This window comes from Neurospora crassa, linkage group V (genome assembly GCF_000182925.2).
Source record: "Neurospora crassa OR74A linkage group V, whole genome shotgun sequence".
Lineage (NCBI taxonomy): Eukaryota > Fungi > Ascomycota > Sordariomycetes > Sordariales > Sordariaceae > Neurospora > Neurospora crassa.
Genome location: NC_026505.1, coordinates 4,632,321 through 4,659,725, shown reverse-complemented (window position 1 = coordinate 4,659,725; position 27,405 = coordinate 4,632,321). Strand labels below are relative to the sequence as shown.

The 27,405-nt window shown below is 54.0% G+C and overlaps 9 protein-coding genes across 12 annotated transcripts; 4 read left to right on the top strand and 5 right to left on the bottom strand.

Moving 5' to 3' along the window:
* Window positions 1-427: 427 nt before the first annotated feature.
* On the bottom strand, window positions 428-2,416 carry NCU01463 (hypothetical protein). Its single transcript, XM_951647.2, has 2 exons — window positions 2,010-2,416; window positions 428-1,934 (listed from the first exon to the last, which is right to left on the bottom strand). Exons 1-2 carry the CDS (start codon window positions 2,230-2,232, stop codon window positions 880-882), a joined length of 1,278 nt encoding a protein of 425 aa, XP_956740.1. The 5' UTR covers window positions 2,233-2,416; the 3' UTR covers window positions 428-879.
* A 448-nt stretch (window positions 2,417-2,864) lies between these two features.
* Window positions 2,865-5,035, top strand: NCU01464 (zinc carboxypeptidase). The gene is made up of 3 exons (XM_951648.3): window positions 2,865-3,744; window positions 3,849-4,635; window positions 4,712-5,035. Exons 1-3 carry the CDS (start codon window positions 3,139-3,141, stop codon window positions 4,927-4,929), a joined length of 1,611 nt encoding a protein of 536 aa, XP_956741.1. The 5' UTR covers window positions 2,865-3,138; the 3' UTR covers window positions 4,930-5,035.
* Window positions 5,036-6,135: 1,100 nt separating this feature from the next.
* NCU01465 lies at window positions 6,136-12,263 on the top strand. 4 transcript variants are annotated; one of them, XM_011396239.1, is made up of 3 exons: window positions 6,136-7,146; window positions 7,206-7,751; window positions 7,826-12,263. In XM_011396239.1, exons 2-3 carry the CDS (start codon window positions 7,268-7,270, stop codon window positions 11,842-11,844), a joined length of 4,503 nt encoding a protein of 1,500 aa, XP_011394541.1. In that variant the 5' UTR covers window positions 6,136-7,146; window positions 7,206-7,267; the 3' UTR covers window positions 11,845-12,263. The 4 variants fall into 4 exon arrangements, with proteins under 4 accessions (XP_011394541.1, XP_011394542.1, XP_011394543.1 ...); XM_011396241.1 differs by having other exon boundaries at window positions 6,225-6,643; window positions 6,854-7,751; XM_011396240.1 differs by having other exon boundaries at window positions 6,136-7,751.
* Window positions 12,264-12,758: 495 nt separating this feature from the next.
* NCU01466 (hypothetical protein) lies at window positions 12,759-16,432 on the bottom strand. Its single transcript, XM_951650.2, has 2 exons — window positions 15,779-16,432; window positions 12,759-15,716 (listed from the first exon to the last, which is right to left on the bottom strand). The coding sequence occupies exons 1-2, from the start codon at window positions 16,007-16,009 to the stop codon at window positions 12,900-12,902; spliced, it is 3,048 nt and encodes a 1,015-aa protein (XP_956743.1). The 5' UTR covers window positions 16,010-16,432; the 3' UTR covers window positions 12,759-12,899.
* Window positions 16,433-16,775: 343 nt separating this feature from the next.
* Window positions 16,776-17,763, top strand: nuo10.4 (NADH:ubiquinone oxidoreductase 10.4). Its single transcript, XM_951651.3, has 2 exons — window positions 16,776-16,972; window positions 17,187-17,763. The coding sequence occupies exons 1-2, from the start codon at window positions 16,939-16,941 to the stop codon at window positions 17,429-17,431; spliced, it is 279 nt and encodes a 92-aa protein (XP_956744.1). The 5' UTR covers window positions 16,776-16,938; the 3' UTR covers window positions 17,432-17,763.
* NCU01468 (translation initiation factor eIF-2B subunit delta) lies at window positions 17,537-19,754 on the bottom strand. The gene is made up of 2 exons (XM_951652.2): window positions 18,888-19,754; window positions 17,537-18,831 (listed from the first exon to the last, which is right to left on the bottom strand). Exons 1-2 carry the CDS (start codon window positions 19,437-19,439, stop codon window positions 17,992-17,994), a joined length of 1,392 nt encoding a protein of 463 aa, XP_956745.1. The 5' UTR covers window positions 19,440-19,754; the 3' UTR covers window positions 17,537-17,991.
* Window positions 19,755-20,044: 290 nt separating this feature from the next.
* Window positions 20,045-21,248, bottom strand: NCU01469 (hypothetical protein). The gene has a single exon (XM_951653.2). It carries the CDS (start codon window positions 21,132-21,134, stop codon window positions 20,277-20,279), a length of 858 nt encoding a protein of 285 aa, XP_956746.2. The 5' UTR covers window positions 21,135-21,248; the 3' UTR covers window positions 20,045-20,276.
* A 199-nt stretch (window positions 21,249-21,447) lies between these two features.
* NCU17017 (mitochondrial inner membrane protease subunit 1) lies at window positions 21,448-23,466 on the top strand. The gene is made up of 3 exons (XM_011396540.1): window positions 21,448-22,525; window positions 22,639-22,828; window positions 22,992-23,466. Exons 1-2 carry the CDS (start codon window positions 21,746-21,748, stop codon window positions 22,822-22,824), a joined length of 966 nt encoding a protein of 321 aa, XP_011394842.1. The 5' UTR covers window positions 21,448-21,745; the 3' UTR covers window positions 22,825-22,828; window positions 22,992-23,466.
* NCU01470 (vacuolar protein 8) lies at window positions 22,944-26,377 on the bottom strand. Its single transcript, XM_951654.2, has 7 exons — window positions 25,537-26,377; window positions 25,369-25,454; window positions 25,194-25,314; window positions 25,002-25,115; window positions 24,699-24,944; window positions 23,898-24,647; window positions 22,944-23,838 (listed from the first exon to the last, which is right to left on the bottom strand). The coding sequence occupies exons 1-7, from the start codon at window positions 25,565-25,567 to the stop codon at window positions 23,507-23,509; spliced, it is 1,680 nt and encodes a 559-aa protein (XP_956747.2). The 5' UTR covers window positions 25,568-26,377; the 3' UTR covers window positions 22,944-23,506.
* Between the last annotated feature and the right edge of the window lie 1,028 nt (window positions 26,378-27,405).

The following is a 27,405-nucleotide window of genomic DNA, read 5'->3' as shown; positions in this document are numbered from 1 at the left end:
TGTACCTAGCTGAAGGTCGCTGAAGATATGAATCAAACCTGTGGAAAGAACTGGTCGCATTTCTGTGATTCTATCCATAGAGCTTCAATATGTGCGCAGTGTGATACACGTCTCATGATGCCGACACGCACTGCCTTTCCATGATTTCCTTAGTGTGGGAAAACATAACAACCGAGTGGAAAGCATGGACGTCTGATCCCTGCCTGCCTCGGGGACTTTCTACCAGGAGACCGTGACTTCCTCGCATGTGGGGAAGTATGAGAGGTAGTAGTTACTGCCAAACTGCGCGCTGGTGGCGATCTCTGACTTAGGTAGGTACCTCTAGGTAGGTTGGTAGCTAGGTAGGTCGGTGCCTCTGGTGGGCGCTCTTTCCCTCCAAAGCTGCGGTCTGTTCGGTCCCGACGCGAACTTTCAACTGGAAAGCACGAGCAAGCCCTCATTCACAACAGCGATGCCTAAACAAAGAAGTAGAAGATGGTAATATCGGTTGATGTGTAGGTACCTATGTACCTAGGCAGGCAGGCAGGCAGGCAGGCAGGCAGGCAGGCAACAAGGGCCAAACATGGAGGATATTTCCTCGGCGGTCATTGTACAGTAATGGAAGGGTAACTTCGGAATGGCTCGCGCCTCAATCACAACGATCACCACCATGTACCTTCTTCATACCCACAAGATCCAGTGTCACTCTTGTCCAAATTTCCATTTCCATAGGAAGCGGAAACTTCATCTTTGGACAAGTCCTTGCCTCAACCTCCAATCTGGTCACATCCACCTACCTCTACTGTACTCCCGCCTCGACACGCAAGCAAGTACAGGTTCAATGGCAGGGAGCCACGGCCCAAGCACCCAGGAAAGCAAGCGCTAGCCAGCCATGCCCTTTCAATCATCATCGTGATGTCGTTGCCTTCTTCGGCCAAAGAGACCCAAGAACTTCTTTTCTTTGATTTCAGTTTTATACGGTCTCAACGGGTAGAGGACAGGAACGTCGTATTCATCCGAGTTGGCCTCGGGTATGGTATGTTGAGCCAGCCATTTCCGGTCAGACATCTCTCCAAGTCTTGTGCTCCCAGAAGCAAAGGACATGAAGGACATCCGATTGCGCATCGCCGCCCCAAACTGGCTGTGCCGTGGATGTGATCGAATTTGCACTACGTGTTCTCCTGGTGGTGGTGGTGGTGGAGGAGGAGGAGGAGGAGGCGGCGGCGGCGGTGGTGGTGGTCCGGCTACGGTGCCTTGAGACTGCTGTTTCGGAATCGTCCTTTCTTTCCTCACTTTTATTACCTCCTCAGCTCGTGGGGACTTTCTCTTGTGTTGATGAGCGGCAGACACTGAGCTCGCAGTGGGATCGCCCATTTCGGACGCCGTAGTGCTTTCCTTGATTTTTGAATCAAGTCTTTCTTTGCTCGCTCTTGTCTGATCATTATTCTGTGGTGATTTCTTCTTATTTCGACCGGAGGAAGAAATGGCGCTTGCGGCTGGGTTGCTGACTTCTGCTGGTATACTGTCCTTGGGACTCGACTTCTGTTTGCTCACTCGCGCTTCCTCCTCAGCCTGCGATGGTTTCCTCCTCTGTCGGCTAGAGGTAGAGTCAGAGATTGAGCTTGCAGTCGGGTTGTCGGAGTGACTTTTTTTCGGTAAAGAGGAAGCCGACTTGGACAGAGGAGGATGTTGCCGTCGAGCTCGAGATGAAGGCGAAGAGGCGCGTGTAGGTTTCGATGACATGGACACCACCGACCTGCTCGTGCGAGAACCTCCCAAGCGACGGGCTAGGTTGTCAATGGTCTTGATGGCCTCGTTTCTTGACGAGTTTGAAAGGGACCTGAGTGCGTCGTAATTTAGAGCCGGGGTTTGCTTGTTGCTTGAGGCACGTAGCAAACTGGAAATTGCTGCTTTAAGTCTCTTGAGTATCCCATCTACCGCAGATATGGAACGGGCTGGAGGCAGCTGTCAGCACATAAACTTTGAATGCAATCGTGCGCCTTCCACCATATTGGAATCTCATATCCTACCATCACCCCTCTTCAAGCGGTTGCCCAACTCGGCTAACCTGATAGAATAGGCACGCTCCACCATTGCACGATCGGCTTTTAAGGATTTGCGCAGATGCTTATTCTGCGCGTCCACCTTGACGTTTCCATCTTCTCCGTTGGCATCGTGCTTGTAGGCTTTCAGGAGGGTTGCGCAGTTGGAGTACGTCTCTAGTAAGGCCGTGATGCTGTCGTCGAAAGCCATTTTCTCAGTTGAACGGTAACAATGAAACTAAGATTCAGAACAAGTTATCGACAACTGTTGAATGACTCAATCCTAAGGTTAAGTATTCAACATCAAAGGTTTCAACGTCGGGCATTCAGAAGCCAACCCAAGCGGAACCGTGAATAGAGACTCTTGGCTTTGAGGCACGCTTAGGACCCCAGGCTGCGGGGAGCACTAAGTGCAGTCTAGGTATGGCTTTCCTTGAGCTCCCATTCGCAGCCGCGCTTAGAAACAGAATATCGTAAAGGTGAACAGCCAATCGAATTCTGTAAGCCAGCACAGTGTCACCGCTGGTTACCTCTAGGCGCCTAGACTACTGCGTAGTAGAGTAGGCATGTTGAATATGCGATTGGAAGCCAGCGGGAATGGCACACAGCTGGAGCCACACATGGGTGCCGTTATATAGATAGCTCAATTATATCGGGTTGTCTGGATCGGATCTTGAAGTACCCTAGTGGTTCACTGCCGTATCGTGAGGCATGTCAACAGACAGATTCAAGCTGCAGTGAAGTCAATTCCGACATTTGGTTCTTTGACCTCGTTCGGACGACTCATGGATCCCCTGAGGACAGCTGGCAAGTCAGCCCTGCCAGGTGTGGAGATAGGCGGCCATCTGCAAACCCACCCGCCCGGCAGGCTGTGGACACCTGCCTTGAAACGCCTGGGCTCAGTTCGCTAGGACGGAACACTCCAACAATATCCAAGCATTCGCCCCAGAGGCGTCAATGCCCTCCCTGTACATAAAACAAACGCCAAACAGTGCCGTCGAGCGAAACCGGCTGTGGCGTGGGGACTCACTTCTTACAAAACAGAAAGCACTTTCAACTTCAGTTCTCTTGTCCAACCTCGCATGTTGGCTTTTTTTCTTTTGCACCTAACGGCAAAATGCGACCATCTCCGGAGAGTCTATCCGTTCTACCTTTGGTGATCGGTGTTGTGCTTTCTCCATCAACCGTTGATGCCGCCGCTTTTCGGCACGCTGGACAACCCGCTGGACTCATCGACACTGCGAACAGCGACGACCTTTATCGAGGCGCGCGCGGGAGTGCTTTGCCAGGGCTGACATGGCTACGCGATAGCATTTCTGAGATCATATTCGGGCGTCCATCAACTAAACACAGCGACTCTATCTCACCCAGCGTATCGCTGTCCCAATATCGAGATGATGTTGTGGTACGCTTCAATGTTATAAAGCCAGCAGATCAGGTGGTTCTGGCCCAGGCCATCAAAGCAAAGCGTCTGGACGTCTGGGCCTCCACACCACAGTTTGTGGATATCCGACTAGAGGAGAGTCAGCTACGCCCATTGCTCAGACTTATTCCGTCTTCAATGCAAAAACAATGGAGCGTTCTGATTCCTGACCTCGAGGAAGCCGTTCGGGCGACATTTCCCACCAAAGGCGAGACAACAGAATACGGAGATGCAGCTGAAAGCCTGGATGCTGTATACACGAAAGGAAACATCTTCTTTCACGACTACCAGCCCTTATCGGTTAGTCCTCTAGCATGTGGTTCAATGTCATATGTGGACATCGAGACTTTTGACAGCTGCGACAAGGGAATCTGAGTAACACCACATGAGCTAACATGCAATAGGTCATCACAAGCTGGATGGCTCTCATGGAGACCATGTTTCCATCTATTGCCAAGATGGAGAGCATTGGAGACTCGTACGAGGGAAGACCCATTCACTCTTTCCGCATTGGAGATCACAGCGGCGACAACGCAAACAATGGCACCAGGAAAACGATCCTCGTCACCGGCGGGCTCCACGGCCGTGAATGGATATCGACAAGCACGGTGACGTACCTGTTGTGGTCAATAATCACGGCCTATGGAAAGGAGTCGATGGTCACGAAGCTTCTCAAGCACTTCGATATCATCTTCATTCCCGTGGTCAATCCAGATGGTTACGATTACACGTGGAAGACTGATCGGCTGTGGCGCAAAACAAGACAGCAAACCAAGGTGTCTTGGTGCCACGGCTTCGATCTCGACCAGGCTTTTGGCTCTGTATCGGGCCAAACCAACTTTCAAGTCGACCCGTGTTCAGAAAGTTATGGCGGTGACAAACCGTTCCAGGCAGTCGAGGCTACCCGCCTGGCTGACTGGGGAAGAAACCAGACTGAGAACGGTGTCAAGTTTGTCGGGTTCTTGGACTTGCACTCGTACTCGCAGCAGATCCTTTTCCCTTACACCTCCACATGCGATGAGGACCCACCGAACCGCGAAAATCTCGAGGAACTTGGCGTTGGTTTGGCCAAGGCCATCCGGCTCTCCAGCGGGAACTTCTATACGGTGAGCTCAGCATGTGAGGGTACTACTACCCGTCAAGATGCCGCGAATGAGGCCACTGGTGGCTCAGCCATTGATTGGGTCTATCGTAAGTTTTCTTTCCATCACTTCTAGCCATCACGTGGTGGGATGTTCGGAACAGCATATACTGACATGCAACGCAGATGAACTGTACTCCCGGTATAGCTACCAGGTCAAACTCCGTGATACCGGCATCTATGGGTTTTTGCTTCCTAGATCGCAGATCATACCCACTGGAGAGGAGATGTTGAATGCTCTGAAATACTTTGGTGACTTTTTGCTGGGAAACAATGGAATTGAGAGTATCTCGAAGGCGAAGGAGCGCACCTCGCATGATAAGGACAGGGTAGACCTTAAGTGAGTGTGTCGGATGATAAGGTAGTGTTACACACTCAGAATGGGGGCATAATTAGGCGTTCTATACCTTGGCTACAGATGGTTTTCAAATCGATACAGTTATCCTTGCACGTACCTATGCACCACTCAGTCCCCAAAGTGAACATTGTCATTGTGCTCAGCGAACAAAAAAGACAGTTGTCCGGTTCATAGCTGGTTAGCTGAAAGGCCGATGAGGCGTTATTTGGGGGGCTCAATAAATAGTAAACACACACTCATCCTCACGACCACGCACAATCTGGAGCACACTCGGTATCAAATGGGTTTAGGTCGAGGCGGAAAGCCTCGTGGCCGAGAAGCTAATTTGCAGACATTTATTCTTGGCTCTGCAACCTCGAACGGCGTGGAGCCCCCGTTAGCGAGTGTGTGGGCAGCGTCCAAAGTGGAGGAGGACGTGGGAGGTTAGGCAGGGAGAAGGGCCCAATGAGCGGATGAACCCCCCTCATTTCATTCACGCCCAGCGCAATCCCGAGTCACTGGAGCACCGAGTTTAATTTGGGTGATCAAGATTGAAATTGGCTTCTGGCTTTTCCGGGACAATCAGACTCTGGTCAATCTTGGACCGACCTTGGGACGTGGAATACGACCTCAACATCCGCGTCGACTTGTAGGAATTCAGCTGGCAGCGGTGCGCATCACCCATCATGACTTAGTTACTATGTAGTATGTTCATTCTCTGGGGCTTGTTTTCTCTCCTCGCCAAGTTGGGGACATCAGGAAGGGGATTGCTACTTGATGCCCAATTCCGGACATTGTGTTCAGTTGACTGTGCCAAACACGGTTGATGGAGAAAAAGAAAAGGAAGCAATCTCCAGATGACAGTGTAATCGATGGACATGAAAGAAGACTGGAATTGGATTTTGTGATTTCTGGACTCATCAGTCTCAGAATGGAAGTGGCACCCTAGCTGGGCGTGGTGGGGGGGTTTCTTGACGAGACCCAGATGGACCCGCTCCACCATGGCCACTTTATCGAGATCCACTTGGCCTGGGGCCTGGTTGAGCTTTGGAAACGAGGAGTTGCCAGAAAACGACACCGAGTGACCAGAAGTCAAAGTTGCAGCCGAACGACGGAACTTGCATACCTTAGTGGGCTCCAGCCTGCTTCCATTAAGCGCTTCCTTTCCACTCACAGATCGTCTTGGGCTTCCATCGCATCAGCCGGCCATCTTCCATCTTGTTTTTGAATTCCGGCCCTGGTCCCGGTCTCCCCTTTTCCCCAAACAGAAAACAATTTGACCTCAGTCTGACACCACCTCTGCACATCCGTACCTTACCTTAGCTGCTTGTCACCTTCTATGTACCTGGACCTTGCCTACAAACGCATATCTTTCCGAGTTCTTGCTTCGCACAATATACCTTTTGTACCTGCTACTACCTAGCTACCTACAGCAACCACCTTACCTGTTAAGATTGCCAGTCTTGTTTGTACCTCACCTACCTAGCAACCGAACCTCTCGCTTGTGTACGCGTGTACCTCCCTCCCTCTCCGTCTTACACCTACCTACCTGCCCTTCCTGCAACGCACCGCGAGAACGAACTGAACGAAGTGCATCGAAACCGAAAACTGCAACAGAACTAATCCTGCTCAACGTCAACGCCGCTATCTCACTCCATTCATTCGGCCATTAATCACCAATTACCACACCTCAGCTGTCTAGGCCAGACGATCAAGACCAAGTGAGCAACTGCCTGAAGCCCTTTGCGACCTAGCTTGGCTTTCAAAGGTGGCCTGGTGTGGCCCCGGCCTGGACAACCGAACCGACATTCGACCGCCCTCCCCGTCATCCCATTCATCCCATTCGTGTCTCTCCCCGCTCACTACCCAAAAAAAAAGGGATCGTTGATTACATTCGCTGACGCTTCCACCACGACCCGAATTTCGCCCAGACTCTTGGTAATTCCTCACGTTCTTACAACCATCTCCCCCCAACATCCTGTCACGTCCAGTCGCCAGTCAGCATCCATACCCAGACGAAGACGAAAGCCTGCGCCTTCAATCCGGAATACCTCGCTCGATCTTTCTACCACCACTTCACGGTTGCGCCCTTCCTTTTCGCCACGGCCTTCCATCATCCCCCGAGCGCGTTCCACGATAATCGTTTAGCGACACCCACCACCCGTCCGCAGCCCGCCGTCGTCGTCTTCCGTTACGCATCTCCGACCACGCTTGGTGCCTTTCGGTCCGTCGCGAAGCCGGACTGATTCTCTCCATCATAGGCCATCATTGACACAACAATAGGATTAATGGGCTGGCCGTTTTACCCCAACTGAACGCAACCGATACCCCAGGGCCCGCCCTCCATGCATGCAGTCCCCGATGGATCGCGACGGACGCAGATTCCCATAGCCATGCCCTTTCTGCGACGCCGCGGTAACGCGGGCAGCGAGTCTGACATGCGGCGACACACCATCCTTGACAGTCTTCCCGTACCGCCTGCCAATGGAACACATTCGCGACCCGGCTCCGCCACCGACCTTCCGGTTCTCGTAACGACGCCAGAGGACGGAGAGGTCCCCATATCGAGCGTTTCCCCCTCGCCCGTGACCCCGGTGACCCCGGCGACGCCAGTGATGCCCACTGTTGATCTGGAACCGACAATGTCAAGTACTGCTCCCCAGCCTACGGGCGACCCTGTCGACCACTCCCTGTCCCCCTCCGTCCCCGCAGAGACCCCGAAATCCAAGCGCTTTTCCATGTTGAGGTTTCGTAATGCATCCGACTCTCAGCTAGCGGCAAAGGCAAAGCTCCAAGCTGCCTCAGAGAAGCCGCCCCCTCTTCCGCGTCGTACGTGACTTCCCCCATGTGCCACTTAGTGTATTCGCAGAGCAGCTACTCATGCCCTGTTTCTTAAACTGTAGCTCCCGAGATCATCACCACCGCGCCCACCCTCGAACCCGTAGTACCGAAACGACGACCCTCGAGGATGGGATTCTCCAGCCGGTTTGGTCGCAAATCCGGTGAACACCCCATGATGGAACAGGTGGATGAAACGAACGAAGATAGGACCTATCAGCGTCGAAAGAATGTGCGAACAGCTGGTGGGGACCAGGGAGGGAAGCAAATCACTTTCGACGACCCGAGACGGCCAGTGTCCTCGCATCACGCGCCTCCCGCATACGGCGATGAAAGTACGACGACGTTGGCACTTCCCATCAATCGATTATCCGAATCATCAAGGTCAGATGCCAGCTCGGGCGATAGGGTATATGGAACCACGACGACGACCACCCATACAGTTCACACCACAACAACCTTCTTTAGGCTTCCGCGCAGGAAACCGAAGCAGCCCGAATCTTTGTTCCCTATTGCACACCTCCAAAAGAAGAACTTAGCTGAGGACTCTGATATGTCGACCTCATCTCACGTTGCTGAAGGTTCAAACGCGCTGGCAAGGTCACGGTCTACCACCCACTTGACACCAACTCCATCTCGGCCGTCAACTCAGCATGGTGCTACAACGCCCCCAACAGGTTCTTCGACTCTGTTTTCCAAATCGAGCTCACCAGCAACTGCTCTGTTTCGACCAAGCTCACGGAATTCCGGTCGCGCGTCACCTACACGGGCACAGCTGCATAGGCGAGGTAGGTCCTCGACCCTGAGCTCCCTAGGTAAAGTCTCGCCAAGAGAATCCGCGGAGGATTACCTTGCTCCTCCGGCAACCGCCAGGGCGTCCATGTCAACAGGCAGGAAGAGCTTCGGGGATCTTCTCGGCCTCGGTCGATTACGTCAGAACTCTAGCTCTACGCTGACCCAACAAGGAGCCATGACTCCCATAACGCCTGGGTCGGGCAATTCAAAGAACAACTCGATACAACTTCCAAGGGACTCGATTATTCTACCAGAACGTCGTGAAGATGATACACCGGGAAAATATCTCGAGCGATTGTTGGAGGTTGTCAGTCGGAGCGTAATCGCTGCAATTGTCTCCAAGGGTACAGATCAGTTTTCGCAGGCTGTTCTCCGAAGCTACATGCGCAGCTTCAGGTTCTTTGAAGATCCGATGGACATGGCTATCCGTAAGCTTCTCATGGAGGCGGAACTGCCCAAGGAGACTCAACAAATCGACCGCACCCTACAAGCGTTTGCCAACCGCTATCATGAGTGCAACCCTGGCATCTACGCGACTGCGGACCAAGCATACTTCATTGCTTTCTCATTGCTGATCCTGCATACCGATGTGTTCAACAAGAATAATAAGCACAAGATGCAGAAGGCAGACTACCTCAAGAACACGCGCGGAGAAGGCGTGTTTGATGAGATCCTGGAGGTGTTCTACGACAATATCACTTATACGCCGTTCATTCATGTCGAGGATGATCTGGATATCAATGGGGAGCGTATCATTGCTCACAAGGCGAAAAAGAAGTCGATCTTCCCCCATACCGCTCCCGATCCAGCAAAACGTGTCGCCAAGGAACCGATAGATCCTTACACTCTGATCATCGACAATAAGCTGGACATCCTAAGGCCCACGCTGAGGGATGTGATGCATCTGGAGGACCCATACAGCTATCTAGGGACGGCCAGGACGCTCAACATGAAAGAACTCCACAAAACCTTCTTCAAGACTGGCGTACTGCAGATAGTGTCAGCACGATCACGGCCAGACGCATTCATGTCTGATCAGACAGCCAACAACCCGCAAGACGCACATCCAGGCATCGTTGACATCAAGATCACCAAGGTGGGTATCCTCTGGCGAAAGGACACCAAGAAGAAGAAGACAAGATCCCCGTGGCAGGAGTGGGGTGCCATCCTTACTGGAGCTCAACTCTACTTCTTCCGCAACACCACTTGGATCAAGCATCTTATGCACCAGTTCGAGGACCACGTCAAAAGGGGTCACGACGGTGATCCATGCATTTTCAAACCGCCTCTGGAAGAGTTCAAGCCCGATGCGTTAATGTCAACAGATGGTGCCGTGGCACTTATGGACTCTAGCTATAAAAAGCACAAGCACGCCTTTGTTTATGTAAGGCACGGCGGGTTCGAGGAGGTTCTCCTTGCCGAGGATGAAAACGAGATGAATGACTGGCTGGCCAAGCTCAACTACGCTGCTGCCTTCAGAACATCCGGAGTGCGGATGCGGGGCGTGGTGGGGGCTAATCTCGACGGGCAAGGGCGCAGAGCCATCAGGAGGCTCGACACGGGCTCTCAGCGTATACAAACACCAACAGGAGAAGTTTCGGTATCACGAAGCAAGATTGACCACAAGATGGCGCAAGACATACTGGCCGCTCGGAGGGCGATAATGCTACAGAAGATTGCCGATGCCAACGAGAAGCTCTTGCAGACAGAGAAGACACTGGAAATGCAGCTTCGGAACTCGAGGCACCTCCAAATTCTGGCACCGATTCAACCCAAGACGCGTGAGCAAATGTTGCTATCCGCAGCGCGAATGGCAGCACAGCTGAAGTGGACTCGAATGGAGATTTGGAAGCTCAAATGTCACCGAGACATTTTGTTGATGGACCTCGAGGAGGAGCGCGAGATGTTGGGCATGCAAGCTGAGACTGCTATCGGCGCTTTGACACCCAGCAAGGAGCCTCTCACTAGAGAGGATACAAGAACCAGTCGCAACTCGGGTTATCCGCAGAGTCCTCAGTCTCCTGTCCAGTCCTTGATGGGCAAGGTACCTACCATTGTCAAGAAGCCAGACGAAGACTCTCCGCAAGCTGACGCCATCCAAACACCGCCAACTAGTGCGACTGGCCCAGCATCCCAGCAAAAGGAGGTAGAGAATACTGACCCCCGCAAGAAGTCGGTGTCTAGTGCTGTATCTTCCAGCCGCTCCTTGGCAGCAACCCCATCAAGAGGCTTGACAAGCTCGGGCTCAACTTCGGAAAGCAAATTTGATCAGGACGAGATCGATGCCGAAGAGCATGACCTCTTGGCGCAAGCCGGCTTGCTCGAGTCTGCTCGTCGTGGCTCAGAACAGAGGCCCCCGAGTTTGGCTACAGATACGGATGGTAATGCTCAGTCAGAGAAGGAGAAGCACAAAATCCGCCGCAGCTTTCAACGCACTCTCCGCGAGGGTGCCGGCCATATCTCCCATCACCGCAGTCGGAGGGGTAGGGATTCTGCCAGCGCTAGCGTTGTGTCAGATGAGGCCAGCCAGGAGGGTCCTGACGTACTCGTTCGCAGCACTGGCTCTTTTGTGGTACACGGCAAGAAAGCTTCGGTCATCAACTTTGGCACGGAGCTCCAGTTGCAGAACATGTCCCCGGAGGAGCGCATCCGTCACTGGAAGCAACGCGATGACGCGTCGATTGCCGAGAGCAACGAGCGTTTCGGTTCGGAGAACGGCGGCAGCCGTGACCAGGCCGTCGCGGAAGGGTCTGACTTCCGGTCCATCCTGACTGCCAGGTCAGCCTCTCACGCGCGCCGTGAGCACCGCGGCTCCGCCGCCAGCGCTAGCACTGCAACCGCTAAGAGCTTCAGAGATTTGCACAGGAAGTACTCTGCCTCTCAACATGCGACAACAAGGAGTGTTCCTCCTTCGTCCGCGAATCTGGCCATTCCTTCGGATGAAGAGAGTGATGCTGCCGTCAGCTTTTCAGACGGCCGACGGACGCCTCTTCCCCCGATCGAGGGCGAGTCGGAGCCAAGCGAGGGACATGAGATGCTGAACATGACGCCGCCGTCCAGCAGCCGTGGTGAGAATCGCGAAACGGTCTTTTTCACCCCGCAGTCAGTTCCTGTGGCTACACGAGTTGCTTCTCCGTTACGAAGGGGAAGTGAGGAGGGTAAGGATGTCAGCAGCGATAAGGACCATCGTCCTGCGTCATCATCGGCAGCGGCGGCTGCGACGGACGTACTACAGGAAGGGGAGGAGTTGGTTGTGAGCCCACCACTACAAGAAGCTATCAATGCTTGATTTTCTCTTTGTTGTCATGGTTGAGGCGATTGTTGGTGTTGGTGTTGCCGTGGTGGTTGTTGTTGTGTAAAAAAAAATACCCATCTGTTTCAGAACCACATTCGCTCGCTCGATTATGATGATGCGTGCGACAGTCATCCATACATACATACATGATTCGAGTATATCTTATTAATATATCCTTTATGAAAAGAAGCTGCCAAAATCAAACAAGCCTGTATATTACGCGTCTTCCTCAGACAGACTCTTCCTTTCTTCGTCCCTACCTACGAAAGCAAGCATGATAGAATACTACCACCGTTTCTTCGTCCAAGACACTCTCTGGCTAGCTGTGCAACAATTCCAGCACGGTCTTCTACTCTCTACTTTCCTTCTTTTTATATTTCCTTATAACTTCAACCTTCTCAATACGTAATGACCATTCTTTTGTTGGTAAAATTTTCTTCTTGTGTTTCAGCAAGAGATTGCACACGACACTACGAAGTCTCTTTTTGAAGTTGTCTGGTCCCCGCGTTTCGGGCCGACCCGTTGCAGTTTTAACCCTTTCTCTTGTGTCTTTATTCTTTGTGTTGCACATGTTTGGCGGGTGTAACTGTGATTCGAGGAGGATTTATAGTTTCTGTGTCTGCGTGATGTAGATTGGTTGAGTGAGATTATTTGGATAAAAAAGGTCAAAGTTGGTGTGAAAGAGGCAGCCCGGGGAGATGATACCTACACATCCATCAGATTGTCGCTAGTTTAGGGAGCGAAGAAGGAGGAGAATGGGATCGAATAAGGCTCTATTAGGAATGCATAAATGGATAGTAAAGAGTTCGTTAGTATTTATCTACGGCGAAATACCACATATTATATGAGTAAAGAGATTTTGACGGAAGAGAGATATCACAGCAGAGCGAAATTATGAAAGTTGTTATATTCTCTCTTTACTTGTTGCTGCGATGACTGGCTATAGTCACCGGTTGCTTCTTGAGCCAACTATACGCTTAGGCGACATGAGCCTGATCCCCTCTTTTGTCTTGGGTATACAGCAAAAGAAGTCAGTGCCTTTAACGTCCCTACCGTCTTTGGCTACGACTCCTATCCCGCCTCCCTCCTCCACGATCCCGATCGCGGTCACGGTCCCGTCTGGATGTTGACAGACTCCTGTCCCGCCTACTGTGGTGATGGCTGTTACGGTGAAGATCCCCTCCTCGGTGGTCTCTACTTTCCCTATCCCTGTCCCTATCCCTATCGCGATCCTTATCCCTATCGCGACTTCTCTCCCGCCGGCTGTCACGACTTCTCTCACGCCGACTGTCCCGGTCCCGGTCACGGTGACGGTCTCGCTCACGATCGCCGCCGCGGTCCCCGCGGCTCCTTGATCGGCTGCGGCGACGGACTATCGAGCTTCGACGACGATCATCTCGCATGTCGCGGTCTCTGTCCCTGTCTCTGTCTCTGTCCCTGTCCCTATCCCTGTTTCGTTCACGATCTCTGTCACGATCACGGTCCCGGTCGCGGTCGCGGTCGCGGTCACGATCACGACGATCCCTATCCCTATCACGTTCACCCCTCTCATCTCGGCCTCGGTCGCCATCATAGCGATCCGGTCCCGGACGAGGTTTGTCCCGGTCTCGTTCCCTGTCCCGTTCACGCTCACGTTCACGCTCCTCCCTGGCCTCTCTGGCCTCTCTGTCCCTCTCCCGATCTCGCTCGGCAACGACCCGCGCAGCGGTGGAAGGGACATACCGGTTATCCGAGTCAATCAGGGGGGCTTCACGTTCACGTTCGCGATCGCGGTCACCACGATCACCAGCACGGTTATGCTCGCGGTTACTGCTGCTGCTGTTGTTGTAGTTGTTGTTATTGTTATTGTTATTATTGTCCCTGCTGTCTTGAGGAGTGTCCCTGGCGTCTCGGTCGTTTCCTCGTCTCCGCTTAAGATCAGGCGACCGGTCACCTCCGTTGGTACTTCCGAGAGGGGTGCCATTGCCGCCCCCGACACGCTTATCGTCGATTCCCGGGATGGGCATGCCCTTCTCGCGGGCTTGCTTCTGCGCTGCTAGGTAGGCCTTGGCTTCCTGCTCGCGCTTCTTCACTTCGGCTTGTTTCCAAGCTTCCTTTTCGTCGCGGTCGAGGTGGGAGGGTGGGCGAGGGGCGGTCGAGGCTATGGAGAGAGGGGTTGTGATCATGGGCACGGCAATTGTTGACATGCCGGTGGTTGGGCCGCCGGGGGTGGGTGGTGCTACTCGTGTAGTAGAGATAGGAGCAGTGGCAGTGTCCTTGGTGACGGTAATATTAGGGCTCTTGGGAATTTGTGTGGCGGCGGCACCGGCGGTCGCATCTGTTTCAGCTTCCCGTCGCTCACGCGAGCGGGAGCGGCTTCTTACTCGCCGATCCCGATCTGCTGGCCGCAAGCGAGACCGCGAACGATCCCGGCGATCAACTCTAGGGCGTGGAGAGCGGCTTCTGTCACGGCCATCTCGTGTGGCGCGTGAACGGCTTCTAGCCCGTCTGGTGTCGTCTCTCCTGTCGGTGATTCTGACTCGTGAGCGGCTCCTGTCGCGACGGTCTGTCGCCCTTCGTCGAGAACGGCTCCGATCTCTGACATGATCCTCTCGTCGGTCGTCTCGGCGGTCCAATCTGGGACGCGACCGGCTACGCTCTCTCCGATCACGAAGACGGGAGCGACTGTCCTCTCGCCTGTGTGAACGGCTTCGCTCGATCCGCCGCGCGCGCGGGGAGGCTGACCTGTTGTCTTTCCGTCTCCGATCGTAATCACGGCCTCTGTCTTTCTCACCCTCCCTGTCCTTCTCCTTCTCCTTGTCACGATGTCCCCGAGTCCCTGGAGAAGGACTCTTGCTCCTACGCGAATCGACCCGGCTGGCGGTTTCCTTCGGCTCTTTGATGTCTTTAGTGTCAGTAACCTCCTTAGGTTCAGTGACGTCCTTTGTCTCCTCAGTAACTCCCGGTTTGCCCGCAGTATCTGCTGTCTTCTTGACGTCAGAGACCTTTGGTGATGCTCGGCGGATTGGATCGATGGCAGATGCAGGCTTTGTCCGTCTAGGTGGTGGTGCCAGGGTAGTATCGACCTCTAGCTCAGGTTGTTTCGCAGCTACGCGCTTGCTCTCGCGCAAAAGGTCGGCCAACGCCTCTCGTTCCAGGCGTTCATTATCCTCTTTGGAAAGTTGGGTTTTCACATCCTCCGGGCGGCCATGGTCGTTCCTGGCTTTGGCGTCCCTACTGAGGCGCCTGTCTCGACCTCTTGACCTGTCTCTCGACCTCCCTCGGCCCCGGTCCCGGTCACGATCACGATCACGGTCTCTGTGGCGATCACGATCCCTGCTCCGGTTTCGATCCCTCTCCCGGTGGCGGCGTTCACGGCTGAGTTCCCTTTCCCGTTCACGTTGTTCCCGTCGTGCGCGCCGCTCCTCACGTTCCTTTTCCCTGATGGCGTCTTCCTCAAGCTGCTTCTTCCTCCGCTCTTCTCGTCGCTTCTGCTCTTCCTTTTCCTTGATTTCACGCTCCAGTCTTCGCTTCTTCTCCTCCACCAATCTGAGCTCTTCACGTACGCGTTCCCTCTCTGCACGACGCGCGGCAGTCTCGGCTGCATAGTCTTCGTCCGTCTTGGAGCCGCGGATACGCTCTTCTTCGGCCGCCTCGTCGCCTATCTCTGCACGTCGAAGTTTGCGGAGATGAGCCTCGAGCGCGTCGGTATCGATGAGGCTCTCAATAACGGCCTGTGCCTTCTGGTAGACTTCGTTTCGATCGAGGGCGCCGTCGATGAGAGCCGCTGCTTTGCCTCGGTCGAGTGAAAGCAGTTGTAAGGGGTTGCGCTCGACTTCTTGCTCGGCTACTTGGAGGATTTGTTTGACAATCTCGGATTCGTGGTCCTAGAGTATGTTGGGTCAGAGGTTATGAGTTATGGGGCTGAAGATGCCATGGGAAAACTGACACTAGCGAACTTCTCCCAGACTTGTTTCCGAATAGTATCATATCCGCCCTTTTTCTTGAAGCTGTGAGCTAGCCCTTCGATCGCAGATCGTGTGGCCGAGGTGAGCGGTAGATCAGACGCCTTGAAATTCCTGACGACAATCGGAACATTGATCGGATTCGGCGTGGCCTCCCGAGCCTCCGCGCCCGAGGCAGCAGGAGCCGACGGGGAGGGCTGAATGGCGGTCGACATGATCAGGCCAGTGGCGGTACCGCTTGAGGTTGGAAGTGTGCGCAACAGATCCCTCAGCCACTTGTGAGGCTTTTATATAATGACCACGGCACGCAGAATGGTTGCGCAAGTGAAGGGTGACCGGGACCTTAAGGCCTCATTGCTGTAAACCTGAGTCGGCGGGGTGCCGGGAAAGTGGACGGGAGCGTAACTCGGGCAGCGTGATAGGCGGATGAAAGTTGGAAGAAGGATTCAATTCATTTCGTGGGTCGGTAAGTGACGGATACCCAGCTCCTACACTAGTCGAAAACTGTCGCTTGAGAGAGAATCGACCCCAAGTGGGCGTATAATTGGCTTGCTGGTCTTGTATATCTACTGTATTCGGTGGTAGAGTGCTCGGAAACGCGATGTCCGGTGCAAGGAGTGAAGTGGAAGCGCGTTGCGGGAGGTCAGGTTGGTTGCTGGACCAGAAAGTTTCAGTGGGGGTCCTCCCGACGATCAGGGAGCCACGGGGCCAAGCGGGGCCGGCAGGCGCATTGAACAGGGGGTGCCGTGCCTGGACTCGGGCCACCCTTTCCCTACAAACGGAACAGCCGCTCAACTCAATTGAGTCAAGGAAGTTGATTCAAGGTTCCCTTGCGGCACGGGCCAACGGGCAGCCAGGACTTTGTCTTTCATGCGCTAGGGTTAGGGCCAGAGGTTCATGAGTCCGACCTTCAGAAGACAAGCAAGCTCGCCGGGACCTTACTTGTACGTACGCACGAGCCGCAAAGACCACAGTGGGTGCTGTACGTCCACTCGACCTAACCACCATCGCGAACATTGTCACTTTGCGCTTCAACCCGCGTCGTCGTCGATCCCACCCATACAAGTAGTCGCTGCTCGAGGGGCACAGTATAACGCTGAGAAAGAGGACCGAGATCGCGGTTTCAGAAAAGTAAAAAGCAACCATGGTTCACAGAATGATCTTCTGGGCCGGCTTCGGTACGTTGCCCCGCTCGCTCACCATAGGAAATAGGACCCGACATGATTCACGAACCACATCAATCCTCCACCAATTGATACTCCACATGCTGTCACAAACGCCCATATTCCTGGCCTATCTGTCTTACTCTCTTGACTCTCTCTCTCCCCCTCTCTCCATCTTCATGTCCACATCATAATCGCTAACTGCCGCCTTCCAACTCTGCTCCTTCAGGCTTGGCTACCCGCGCCTGGTCATTGGGCATCGAGCGACGACCCATCCTCGGCAGGAACACCCTCTGGGGCTACCCCGTCTTCGCGGCCATTGGCGCCAGCTTCGGCTATTGGGTTCAGGGAGTGGACGAGCGACAGCAAGCTATACTTCAGGAGCGCAAGCAGGCCATTCTCGACAAGAGGGCGCGGAGGGCGGCGCGGCAGCAGGAGCAGGCCCACGGTGAACCCGAGGCGGCGGCGCATTAAAAGGGCTGATACGGATTCTCAAAGTTCCCGGTAAAACGGTACGGGGCGAGGGAGAAGGATAACCGACATCGATGGACGCCGAAATGGGATGGGGAAGTCTGAGAGTGGGACCTCGTGGAATCACAGTACACTGGGGAAGAGAGAAAGAGGGACGCAAGGGCAGGTAGATAGATGGGCAGGAAAGGGAACCCACAGGACCTATACGGCACGCCCAGCTATTGAAGAAGAGAAGTCAGCACATGATAGACATGCTACAGGCAGACACAGCAAGCAGGGAAAGAAGTGTCTTGACAGTCGAGTTCGTTTGAATTCAATGCTCTGATCTCCCTTCCCGTTTTTGCCTTTCCCTTTCCCTTCGTCTTCTCCCTCGGTTATTTGCCCCAGGTTCGCTTCGCCGCAAACTATGCGGTCGTGTTGTAAGCCCCGTTTAAGATGCGGGTATCTCTATTTACCTACTCTAGCTCTGTGACCTAGCTGGCGCGCCACCACCGGCTAACAACTCTTGCAGTTTTCTGCCTATCTCCTTCATCTCACCGTCACCCTCTCCTATACTCTGCCGTTTAAGCAATGGTAGGATCCTCCCGCTTCCTTAACAGCGTCAAGATAGCCTGCGCCGGAGCGAAATCTGTACCGCTCTCAAACTCGGTAATCACACCCGCAATGTACTTGCTGTGTGTGTTATCAAACATCAGCCGGAACGACTCAGCCGAGCATCGCTCGGGGTCAATCTCGTTGTAGGTGAGCGAGTCCACCGACACACGCTCGCGGTCAAAGTTGATAGTCTCGCAGAGGGCCACCACCTTGACGTTGGCGGCAGAAGCGGCCATGGCGACGTCCGCCGTTCCCGCGGGGGCATGCAGAGATCCGTTAGCGAAGATGGCCTCGGTGCCGAGCAGCACGTTGCTCGCCCGCTCAAGGTGCGCCCGCACGCCGCCGAGGTTGGGCGAGTAGAAGACGCGGATGCCGGCCTGCTGTAGCGTCTTGGCGAGCTCCTTGCCGCCCTGGTCGTACGGGTCATCAATGACGGACACGGCAAAGCTTTTCCCGTTGGCCTTGGCCCGCAGAATGGTCTTCTCTACCAGCCGGTGGCGGCCGTACGTGAGGACGACGCCGTCCTCGTCGATGAGCTCGGCAGCGTTTTTGGAGATGACCACCTCGGCCAGGGTGATGCGCTCGTTGATAAAGATGTCGATAAACTCGAGGAGGGACTCCTTTGCTTCGTCCTCGGGCGTGTCGATGTCGAACTTGTTGACTTGGGACTTGAGGAAGCGGATGGCGTTACCCATGGAGAAGGACATGGGACGGCATTCGGTCAGATACTCGATCTGGGGGTTCAGGACATGCGGGACAAAGTGGCGTGACAGTGAGTTTCCCTTTGGTGTTTCGTAGGACTCAATCACCTATTGTATGTTTGGTCAGTCTCCAGTCCACACAGTCCGGGATCAAGGTTGCCAACCTTCTTGAACGCCAAAAGGGTCGCCTCCAGCCTGGCAATGCTATCCTTCAGCGCAAAAGTAGCCATCTGCTGGCCGACCGCCAGCACGGCAGGGTGCACGTCCTTGTGCGCCTGCGACGTCTGTATCCGCTTGGCCATGGCCACATGGCTAAAGCACTCGGGAATGCTACTCCTCGGATCCTCCTTGATGATGGCAACCGAAGGCCGCCTTCCGTTCACGGACGGCCTGCGACCGGGCACAGATTTGCCCTGTTGCTGAGACCCCGCGGACTGACTACCCTCCTGCTTGCCGCCCTTGCCGCTCTTGCCCCCCTTTGCATCTGCTACTGCGGCCGCTGGTGGGACTTCCTTCACTTCCTTTGCCTTTGCCCGTCGTGCTGCCTTCTCGGCCTTAGCCTTGGCTTTTAGCTGGGCGGGAGTGAGCTTCTGTTCGCCGGCGGCGTCTCCTCCGGTAGTAGCTGGTGTGTTGGCAACAGTGGACTTAGCTTGTTGCTTCCCCTTCTCCTGTGGTGCGGGAGCCCCAGCGGGAGCCCCGGTGTTTTCGACAGCCATTTGTTGTTGTATGAAGTGGAAGATGCGATGTGCTTGGCGAAGTGTCGCAACTGTTGTTTAAAGATCAGATGGGATCCGATTGGGTGAAGGGCGCAGTAAAAATTGCGTCGCGAGTTGACGAGTACCTGAGGACTCGAGTGACAGACAATGAACAGCTCAGTTTGTGCTTTGAGATACAAAATAACTGTACCGATGCGCAGGGGGTGCTGATAGCGATGGTTGTCCCTTTTTCCCTCTTTCCCGTTTTGTTGCGTCAGCACAATGCTAACTCTCAAACTGCTCAGTGCAAGATCATCTGCCAGATTCTGAGAACTGAGTCACGGATGCGTCCAAGAGGTCGTACCGCCAAAAACACCACCCCGCGCTCCGCTTTTTGTCAGATACCAGCCAATCACCAGTCGCAGATTCCGTCCAACCTAGCCAACGTCACTCAAGAACTCAGCTTGTTGCTCCAGTTCGTTACAATTCATTAGCCGCCTCCTCACTTTGAGATACTACTTATTCAATATAGTCTCGCTCTCCCAAGATGTCTATGGCAGACAGCACACGGATCAGCTATAAGTCAATGCCTCACCGCTAGAGACTCACCCGCAACCCTCCAGCTTGATCGGTAAACTGTTTGTTATCTTTTAATTAATACGCAGACGTCGGACCTGAGTTCCGTTCTCCATCTAGCATTGTAACACATCGATCCGGTCCATACTTGTACATATTTACATAGCACTGAGAGCTGCACGCTGAAAGCGCCATACTCCCACTTTGCACGACCTCTATAACAACCCAAGCAAACCAACATATAACCTCGTATTCCGACAAGCTAGCCATCTCCAACGGCGCTTATTCGTCCTTCTCATCCTTCTCCTCCTCCTCAGCCGCTGCATCCTCCTTGTTCTTCTTAGGCGTAGGGCCTTGGAAAACCATCCTCACCACCTTCCCAACCTGTCCATCCATCGGCTTCACCTCCTGAACCTTGGGTACCTCGGCAACCGCCTCTCTAATCATGCGCACCACTTCCTGGCACTCCTCCTGCGTCGCCGTCTTCTTCTGCTTCTTATCCTTCTTTTGCAGCAGCATGATTTCCACCCTGTGACCCTTCCGCAAGAAATTCTGGAGCTGCCGTGTGCGGAATCCCAAGTCGTGCGCCGCAATTGCCCAGTTGATCTCCAGCTCCTTCTTGCTCACTTGCTTTCTGCGTTCCTCCTTGGCCTTGGCCTGCAGAGCAGCGGCCTCGGCGCGGCGGTCGACGATGACGCACACGGGCCAGTCGGGCAGGTTTTCGTCTTTCTCAGGCTCGGGCTCGCCGGGCGTGGGCTTAGGCGGCGCCCATACCATCGCCAAGCTGTATCGGATGCGATCCAGCCGGTTGATAATGTCCGCTGGCCGTTGCTTCTCCGTGAGCCTGCCGTCGAGGCCGCGCAGGTATACCCAGGGTTCTTTAATCGCCAGGTCGCGGGGCAGGCCGGCGTCCTTCTTCTCGTCTTGACCGGGTTTTCGTTTTCCCCATTTCACCTGGAGCGCTCCTTGAGTCGAGAATGGGCATCGTGTCTGGTTGAGGATGGTAGCAGTCGCGGCGGCAACTGAGAGGCGAGGAAGTAAAATCGTCTGAAGCAGCAGGGGTGCTGAAGCGGAGGCGCTTTCGAGGAAGACCCTCCGAAGGGCAGCGGCAGAATTGTAGAGGCACGGGGAGGGTCTCATGATGGACTCGGCTTGTTGGTGCGTCGGGAAGAGTGTACGATGAGGTTGAGGAACTCGAGGAAGGGTTGAGAAGATCGAGGAAGGTTGAAATTGTCGTCGCGGGGCAAGAAGAAGACGATCTGTGGCAGTTGACGAGCCTACACTAAACCAGAAACACTCTGGATCGAGGAGCGCAATTGCAGATCCGGAGCATTTCGGGCCAACCACGGAGCTCCAATTCGAAGCTCCCCTGCACTGTGCACGGGCACCCTTGAGCGCCCCACACCTAGTCCCGCGAGCCGCCTCCTGCACCCGCACACCCACGAACCGTCTTCGGCCCCACGATCCGGTCGGCCGCCAGTGCTTTGCATATGTATCGCTTTCATGATCCTGGGGGAGCGAGTCTGAACATCCGCGTCGACATTTTTCATGTAACGGCTGCTGGTCATGAGCTATAGTTGCGATTCCTCACACGAAAAAGCTCTCCAACCGTAGGCTCACCCACTGCTTCAGCAAATTTCAATTCGAATACTCTGGATTTTTCAGATTCACTTCGTTACGACTTTTAGTTGTCGGGGGACCTCCTCACATCCCGTCCCATTCATCGGTTCGGGTCACATTCATAACCACCCATGCTGCCGTCAATACGACCGCCCATCCGGGCTTCTTCCTCAGTACTCTCTCTCTTCACCGATTCAGCAATACACACCACCACGTCCTCACAGGCCACATGTCGACTCACCTTCCAACAACGGACACTTTCCCAGTGGCACAATGTCGTCGACCAAACGCGACCTCCCAGCCCTGGTTCAACATCGGCCGGCTCCGGGATAGATTATAATTCACCTCCATTATCATTCCCTTCGCATGATCAATATCAGCACTCCCAAGAAGACCACCAACAACATCACCACCACCTACCACCACCCCCTCAAGGCTTCTTTTCCCGCCTCCTCCACGCACTCCGCACCCACCCCGTCACCCTCCTCCTTTCCTCCCAGCTCCAGCACTTTGACCAAGTTCTCGGCTCCCCCTACCACCGCCTCCTCTCTCACCCCTTTCGGATGCTCTTCTCTACCTTCAAGCTGCTCGCCTTCACCCACCTCTTCCTCGAACACGTCCTCTCCATGGCGCCGGCCTCCGGCCCCTCTATGCTCCCCACCTTTGAAGTGGTGGGCGAGTGGCTCGTTGTCTCGCGGTTCCACAAATATGGGAATGGAGTGAAGGTGGGCGATCTGGTGGTTTATCAGATTCCTGTTAGTACGAGTGGGGAGCTGGGGGTGAAGAGGATCATGGGGATGCCAGGGGATTATGTGTTGGTTGATACGCCGATGGCGGGTGGAGGGACTGTGGAGGGGGAGGTGTTGGGGGACAGGGGCGGGCTCGGGGAGGGGGATGAGGTTATGATTCAGGTATGTTTTGGACTCTATTCTCGGTGATGATGAGCACATGGTGCGAATGGGTGGACTGGGGCGACGACGTAAAGTGGAACAAGTATTGCTAACGAATGTGGTAAATGATTTAGGTGCCGGAAGGTCATTGTTGGGTGGTAGGCGACAACTTGACGGCCTCGCGCGATTCGAGGACGTTTGGCCCTGTGCCACTAGCACTGATCAGGGGCAAGGTGTTTGCCAAAGTTCAATCGAACTGGCTCCCTAAGTTGATAAGAAATCCTTTGGAGAGGGTAGAGCTTGAGGAGGCAATGGCTTGATGAGGTACAGTACCCAAAGGAAAATAGAAGCAAGCCTGGAGGCAATCCCATGAGTTCGAATCCTTCACCCTCCCACCTTGGGTTGTTCCCCATGAACACTCCGGAAACAGTCAACGACAGCTTCTACTTCATTTGAGCTGAAAAGTCAGGAAACTAATATCCTATAGTACTCTCAAGGGCTGATAAGCTACATATTCACACTCGAACCGAGACCAGTGCCGGATATGCCTACGAAAACGCTACCTCATCTGTTTGAATAACACCAAACGAAACAAGGTGAAACCCACAAGCAAAGAGGGGGGATGGTGTTCTGGCGAACTATATAGATTAGGTCTGCAGGCTGATCATCCACGCCGAACAGCCGGAACCACGGCACGGTTTTCGTTATCGATACAAAAGAAAATAACCCAGGTCGAGATACGCAGACATAACGCACGCAACCCTTCATGTCCGTCAGCCTCTCCTATTTGGCCATAATTGTCACCCCTTCGAATGATCGCTCCCTGCAAATACAAAACCCCACGGCTTCCCTCCCATGTAATCAATCCATTACTGAACAATGCTGCGCCGCAAACTCCACGCCAATCCTATGCGAAGTACCTCAAGCCAGTCGAAAGCAAGATGAAAGATGCCAGCAAATTGAGGAGGGTTGAGAAGAAATATAACCATCAACCTCTCCCATTTAACCCTCGATGTGGGCTTTGGCATTTCCCTGGCCGAGGAGCTCCAAGCACCGCTGTGCAAGGCTGACCACTTCACCCTCGTCATCGTCCTCCAGTTCGTTATCCGACTCAATCTGGCGGTTCGCAATCTGTCTAATCATATCCACAATGTCGTTCGATTTTCCAATCAGCCCAATAAGCTTCTTGTCTTCAGATTCGAGGAGCTGCAGCAGTGTCCAGATCGCAATATGTTGAAAAGTGGCGTCGCCGCTAGCGAGGAATCTGCTCAAGTAGCCGTGGATGCCATCGCTTGGCTCGTTCCAGTTGTGAATGAAAACACTGTAGTCGCCCACTGTTCGTTCGTCAGCATGTCAGGCCCAGAAACAACAGTTCATCAAGCATTCCACTGACCTTTAGATGACAGGTTACCCAGAGCCGCAGCACTGTTTCCTTGAACCTCGATGCTAGGTGACTTGGTAAGAGGAATCAAAACCTCAAACACACCGAGCTCCAAAAGATTTGTCTTCAGTTCATCACTCAGCGCCAGAACGGCAATGGCTGCCGTCATCTCCGACTGTACCGTCACTGGAACCTCAAGCACCAACTGCTTGCACTTCTGTACAGCGCCAGCCTCAAGCACCAACGCCTTGTTCCTGTCCGAGCTCGCTGCCAAGTTTCTGAGGGTTGAGATAGCATGACACTGGATCTCCTCGTTATCGGTCGACCCTAAGAGGTCAACCAATGGTTTCAAAAATCCTGCCTCGATGATGGGAGACTCGTTCATTGGGTGGATTGAGATGTTTCGAATGCAGGCAACAGCCGACAAAATGAGCGGTAGATAAGACGACTGAAGAAGACGGAGAAGAGGACCGAGACCGCTGGCGCGAACGATTTCCAACTGGTACTTTTCGTCCGAGGCGAGATTCCGGAGTGCCAAGGCGGCCTGGCATTGAACCTTGGGTGAAGAGGAGTCCATCAAGTTGACAAGAGACTGAACAAGCCGAGGCTCGGTCTGCGCAAGCTTCCGCCTGTTATTGGCGTCGACGGCAATGTTGCTGAGGGCAGTAGTGCAATAATACTGGACGTCGACATCGGTGGAAGACAGTAACTGAACCAACACAGGGATCGCGCCTGCATTGACCAGTTGTTGGCGATTTTCATCTATCACGTGTTAGCAATGTCTAGACAACGTCCGTCACGGTACAAGCCTACCAGAGTGTGTCATGTTTAGGAGAGCGCCAGTAGCATTGCGTTGAACTCTCATGTCCCTAGATTTGGCGAGTCGTGTCAATGGTCCTAGAGCCCCGGAACGTGCAATCTTGGCCTTGTTGTCCTCGTGCGTGGCCAAGTTAGTGATACACCCAACAGCGTTACACTGAACTTCGACGTTGGGCGACATCATTTGACGGATAAGGGGGGCCAGACCACCGAGCTGGACTATCAGGACCTTGTTGTCGGCTGTTCTCTTATTAGTCATCTCTACCGCACATAGACATCTTCGGGAAAAGCACCTACTGTTTACAGCAAGGTTCCCCAGCGCCGCGCTGGCTGCCCTTTGTACCTCGATATCGGAGTTTTGGAGAAGGAAGAGGATGGGTTCAAGAGTATCCCGGTCAACTGCCCGCACATCTAGCATGAGCAAGACAAAGTTAGCAACCCGAAGACCAAGACAAAGGGTCCTGATACAATGTCTCCAACGCTACGTACCTCGCTCGGTGATTTCAGCAAACGTCAGACTTGCACTCCGTTGAAGATCAATGTTCTCCGAGTAGACGAGAGTGCTCAGGGCGCGTAGGGGCTCTCCGGAGAAGAAGTCGGTCTCTCCGCGCTACACAAGGGTTAGCGCTTCCGTAATAACGCGGGCAGATATCGGTACGCATACATTTTCGAGATATTGGAGGAGGTCGGCAACAGCCTCCCGCTCGCTGTCGGCGAGGACGTTATCATACAAACCGTCGCGGGATTTGCCTGGCGGGTCCTGTTAGCTTTACTGCACGCATCACATATACATAAACGGAAAGGGAAGAAAGGCATTCAGGGCGTCACATACCTCCGCAGCACGAGGAACAGGAAGCGCCCATGGCTGCTGAGGGACGCGAAGCGATCTGCCGTCAACCGCGATGTACAACAGAGAGGCCGGGCGCTTTTGGATGATGCCGCAAAGTGGTGGTGGCGATGATTGTTGTGGTGGAATGCCGGGGAAGTCGACTCGGAGGGCGCCCCGGTGTTGTCGTTCTGGGTCCGGCAGGCGGTCGGTGGTGTGCCCTGGTCGGTGGTCGGGAGTCGGATCGGTCGCTCCACAACAAGGTGGACGGTGGACGCAGGGGTTGTTCTTGACGTTTGCGAGGGCCGCGAGGGCGAAGCGAGATCGACGATACAAATGATTAAAGACAAAGCAGCTGGAGCCAAAGCACGCCTCAAACGGAGCTCGGAGTATTGCGAGTTCACTGATAATGTGAAGAAGCCTATGTGCTCTGGTGGCTGACGACACAAATTGGAGGGAAGGGGACGATGTCGAGCGGGAACGGGCAATGAGACACGGTGTTGAATGATTTTCTTTTTTTGGGGTTTCTGGGAGGGATTGTTGGGTTGCGTGAAGCAGCGGGACAGCGGAGAGGCTGGAAGGAATCACGGTCTTCACAAAGAGATGGAAGACGGGAACAAGCACAGAGAGGCCGCGCTATGTACCGAGGAGCACCGCTCACTCCACTCACTGCTTGGTTGCGAAATGGATGGAAGCACGACGGACACCTCACGGACAGACAATATGGATCACGCTGCCTTGCCCCCGGTGCTGCTGCCCTTCGTTGTTGTTAATCAATGCGAGCAAATCTGTTGAACAGGGACCGGCGGCAGAGGCATGAATGATGGGTGAGCGGCGTCGAAGCTGCCACTGCCTCGCAATCGCGCCCTGGCCACTGAGACCCGAATCACAGAGCGCACCATTACACATACACGGGCAGGGCAGCGAGGCAGCTTCCAGAGCCCGGGCGTCTGGGGGAAAAGTGGGTCGTGCGCTGAGGTGGCACCTGCGGTTGTGGATGCTCCTTGCGACTGGACCCGACCTAGGGTGCCACTGGATTTGATGTCATCACCACAACGACGACGCCATCCTCCATCCAGGCTTGCCAGGGACCCAAATTAGGGACGAAGGCGCGTAGAGTAGAAGATACTGTAGGTACCTACTTGGTGTTTCCATTGATGGGTTGCAATCATTCATTCCCTTTCTTTCTAGAGCTTTTGAGTCTTTGTCTTTGCCGAACAGCGGGTAGTATCTCCTGTCGGATCTTTCCACTCTCAATAGGTACTGTCCTCCAGTGTAGTATCCTGGTCCAGCCGCATCACAAGAACAAGTCACCTCACCCACTATCACAACCACACAGGCTGTGACTCTGTATACGGCAACTGAAGTGTACATGACCTTTGACCTTTCATTGTCTCCGACCCAAAGAATGTGTGGTGTCTCAGCACCAGGGAATACCCGATTCGTGTACTCTGTCGTACATACAAGGGAATTTGGGGGTCTACTAGGTTGTTAACGGATCTACCGGTCGCTGTGCCGTGTTTCGTTCAAGACGAAAAAGTGACTTGATGCAGTGACGACCGTTGAGTGTCAGTTAAGTTCGGAAGTAGCGTGGTGGTGTTAGATACGTATCTTGTCATCTCATTTCTTTGATCGCCATGCCACCCGGATTGATTTGTTTTCTTTAGGCCTGGGCACGTTTATGGAATCGTGGCACGTTAATGGCTTGCTTCAATTGGCCAGCTATATGACCATAAGGAGCTATAGGAGGTGGGCGTGAGCAGCCTGGCGTTGGTGAATGTTGACACAGCATGATGAACGTTCAACATCTGAAACATGGACATCGCTTCCCACATCTTATATTTGCAAAGACATCGGAGATCTTACTCCGCAAGA

Coding starts and splice junctions, on each gene's coding strand:
- NCU01463 (XM_951647.2), bottom strand. CDS start 2,232: ATGGCTTTCGACGACAGCATCACGGCCTTACTAGAGACGTACTCCAAC. Junction 1,935..2,009: donor CCGCTTGAAGAGGGGTGATG/GTAGGATATGAG, acceptor AGCTGCCTCCAG/CCCGTTCCATATCTGCGGTA.
- NCU01464 (XM_951648.3), top strand. CDS start 3,139: ATGCGACCATCTCCGGAGAGTCTATCCGTTCTACCTTTGGTGATCGGT. Junction 3,745..3,848: donor ACGACTACCAGCCCTTATCG/GTTAGTCCTCTA, acceptor AACATGCAATAG/GTCATCACAAGCTGGATGGC. Junction 4,636..4,711: donor AGCCATTGATTGGGTCTATC/GTAAGTTTTCTT, acceptor CATGCAACGCAG/ATGAACTGTACTCCCGGTAT.
- NCU01465 (XM_011396239.1), top strand. CDS start 7,268: ATGCATGCAGTCCCCGATGGATCGCGACGGACGCAGATTCCCATAGCC. Junction 7,752..7,825: donor GCCGCCCCCTCTTCCGCGTC/GTACGTGACTTC, acceptor CTTAAACTGTAG/CTCCCGAGATCATCACCACC.
- NCU01466 (XM_951650.2), bottom strand. CDS start 16,009: ATGTCGACCGCCATTCAGCCCTCCCCGTCGGCTCCTGCTGCCTCGGGC. Junction 15,717..15,778: donor TCTGGGAGAAGTTCGCTAGT/GTCAGTTTTCCC, acceptor AACATACTCTAG/GACCACGAATCCGAGATTGT.
- nuo10.4 (XM_951651.3), top strand. CDS start 16,939: ATGGTTCACAGAATGATCTTCTGGGCCGGCTTCG. Junction 16,973..17,186: donor GATCTTCTGGGCCGGCTTCG/GTACGTTGCCCC, acceptor CTGCTCCTTCAG/GCTTGGCTACCCGCGCCTGG.
- NCU01468 (XM_951652.2), bottom strand. CDS start 19,439: ATGGCTGTCGAAAACACCGGGGCTCCCGCTGGGGCTCCCGCACCACAG. Junction 18,832..18,887: donor CCCTTTTGGCGTTCAAGAAG/GTTGGCAACCTT, acceptor AACATACAATAG/GTGATTGAGTCCTACGAAAC.
- NCU01469 (XM_951653.2), bottom strand. CDS start 21,134: ATGAGACCCTCCCCGTGCCTCTACAATTCTGCCGCTGCCCTTCGGAGG.
- NCU17017 (XM_011396540.1), top strand. CDS start 21,746: ATGCTGCCGTCAATACGACCGCCCATCCGGGCTTCTTCCTCAGTACTC. Junction 22,526..22,638: donor GGGATGAGGTTATGATTCAG/GTATGTTTTGGA, acceptor TAAATGATTTAG/GTGCCGGAAGGTCATTGTTG.
- NCU01470 (XM_951654.2), bottom strand. CDS start 25,567: ATGGGCGCTTCCTGTTCCTCGTGCTGCGGAG. Junction 25,455..25,536: donor CTGTTCCTCGTGCTGCGGAG/GTATGTGACGCC, acceptor AGGACCCGCCAG/GCAAATCCCGCGACGGTTTG. Junction 25,315..25,368: donor TCCTCCAATATCTCGAAAAT/GTATGCGTACCG, acceptor ACCCTTGTGTAG/CGCGGAGAGACCGACTTCTT.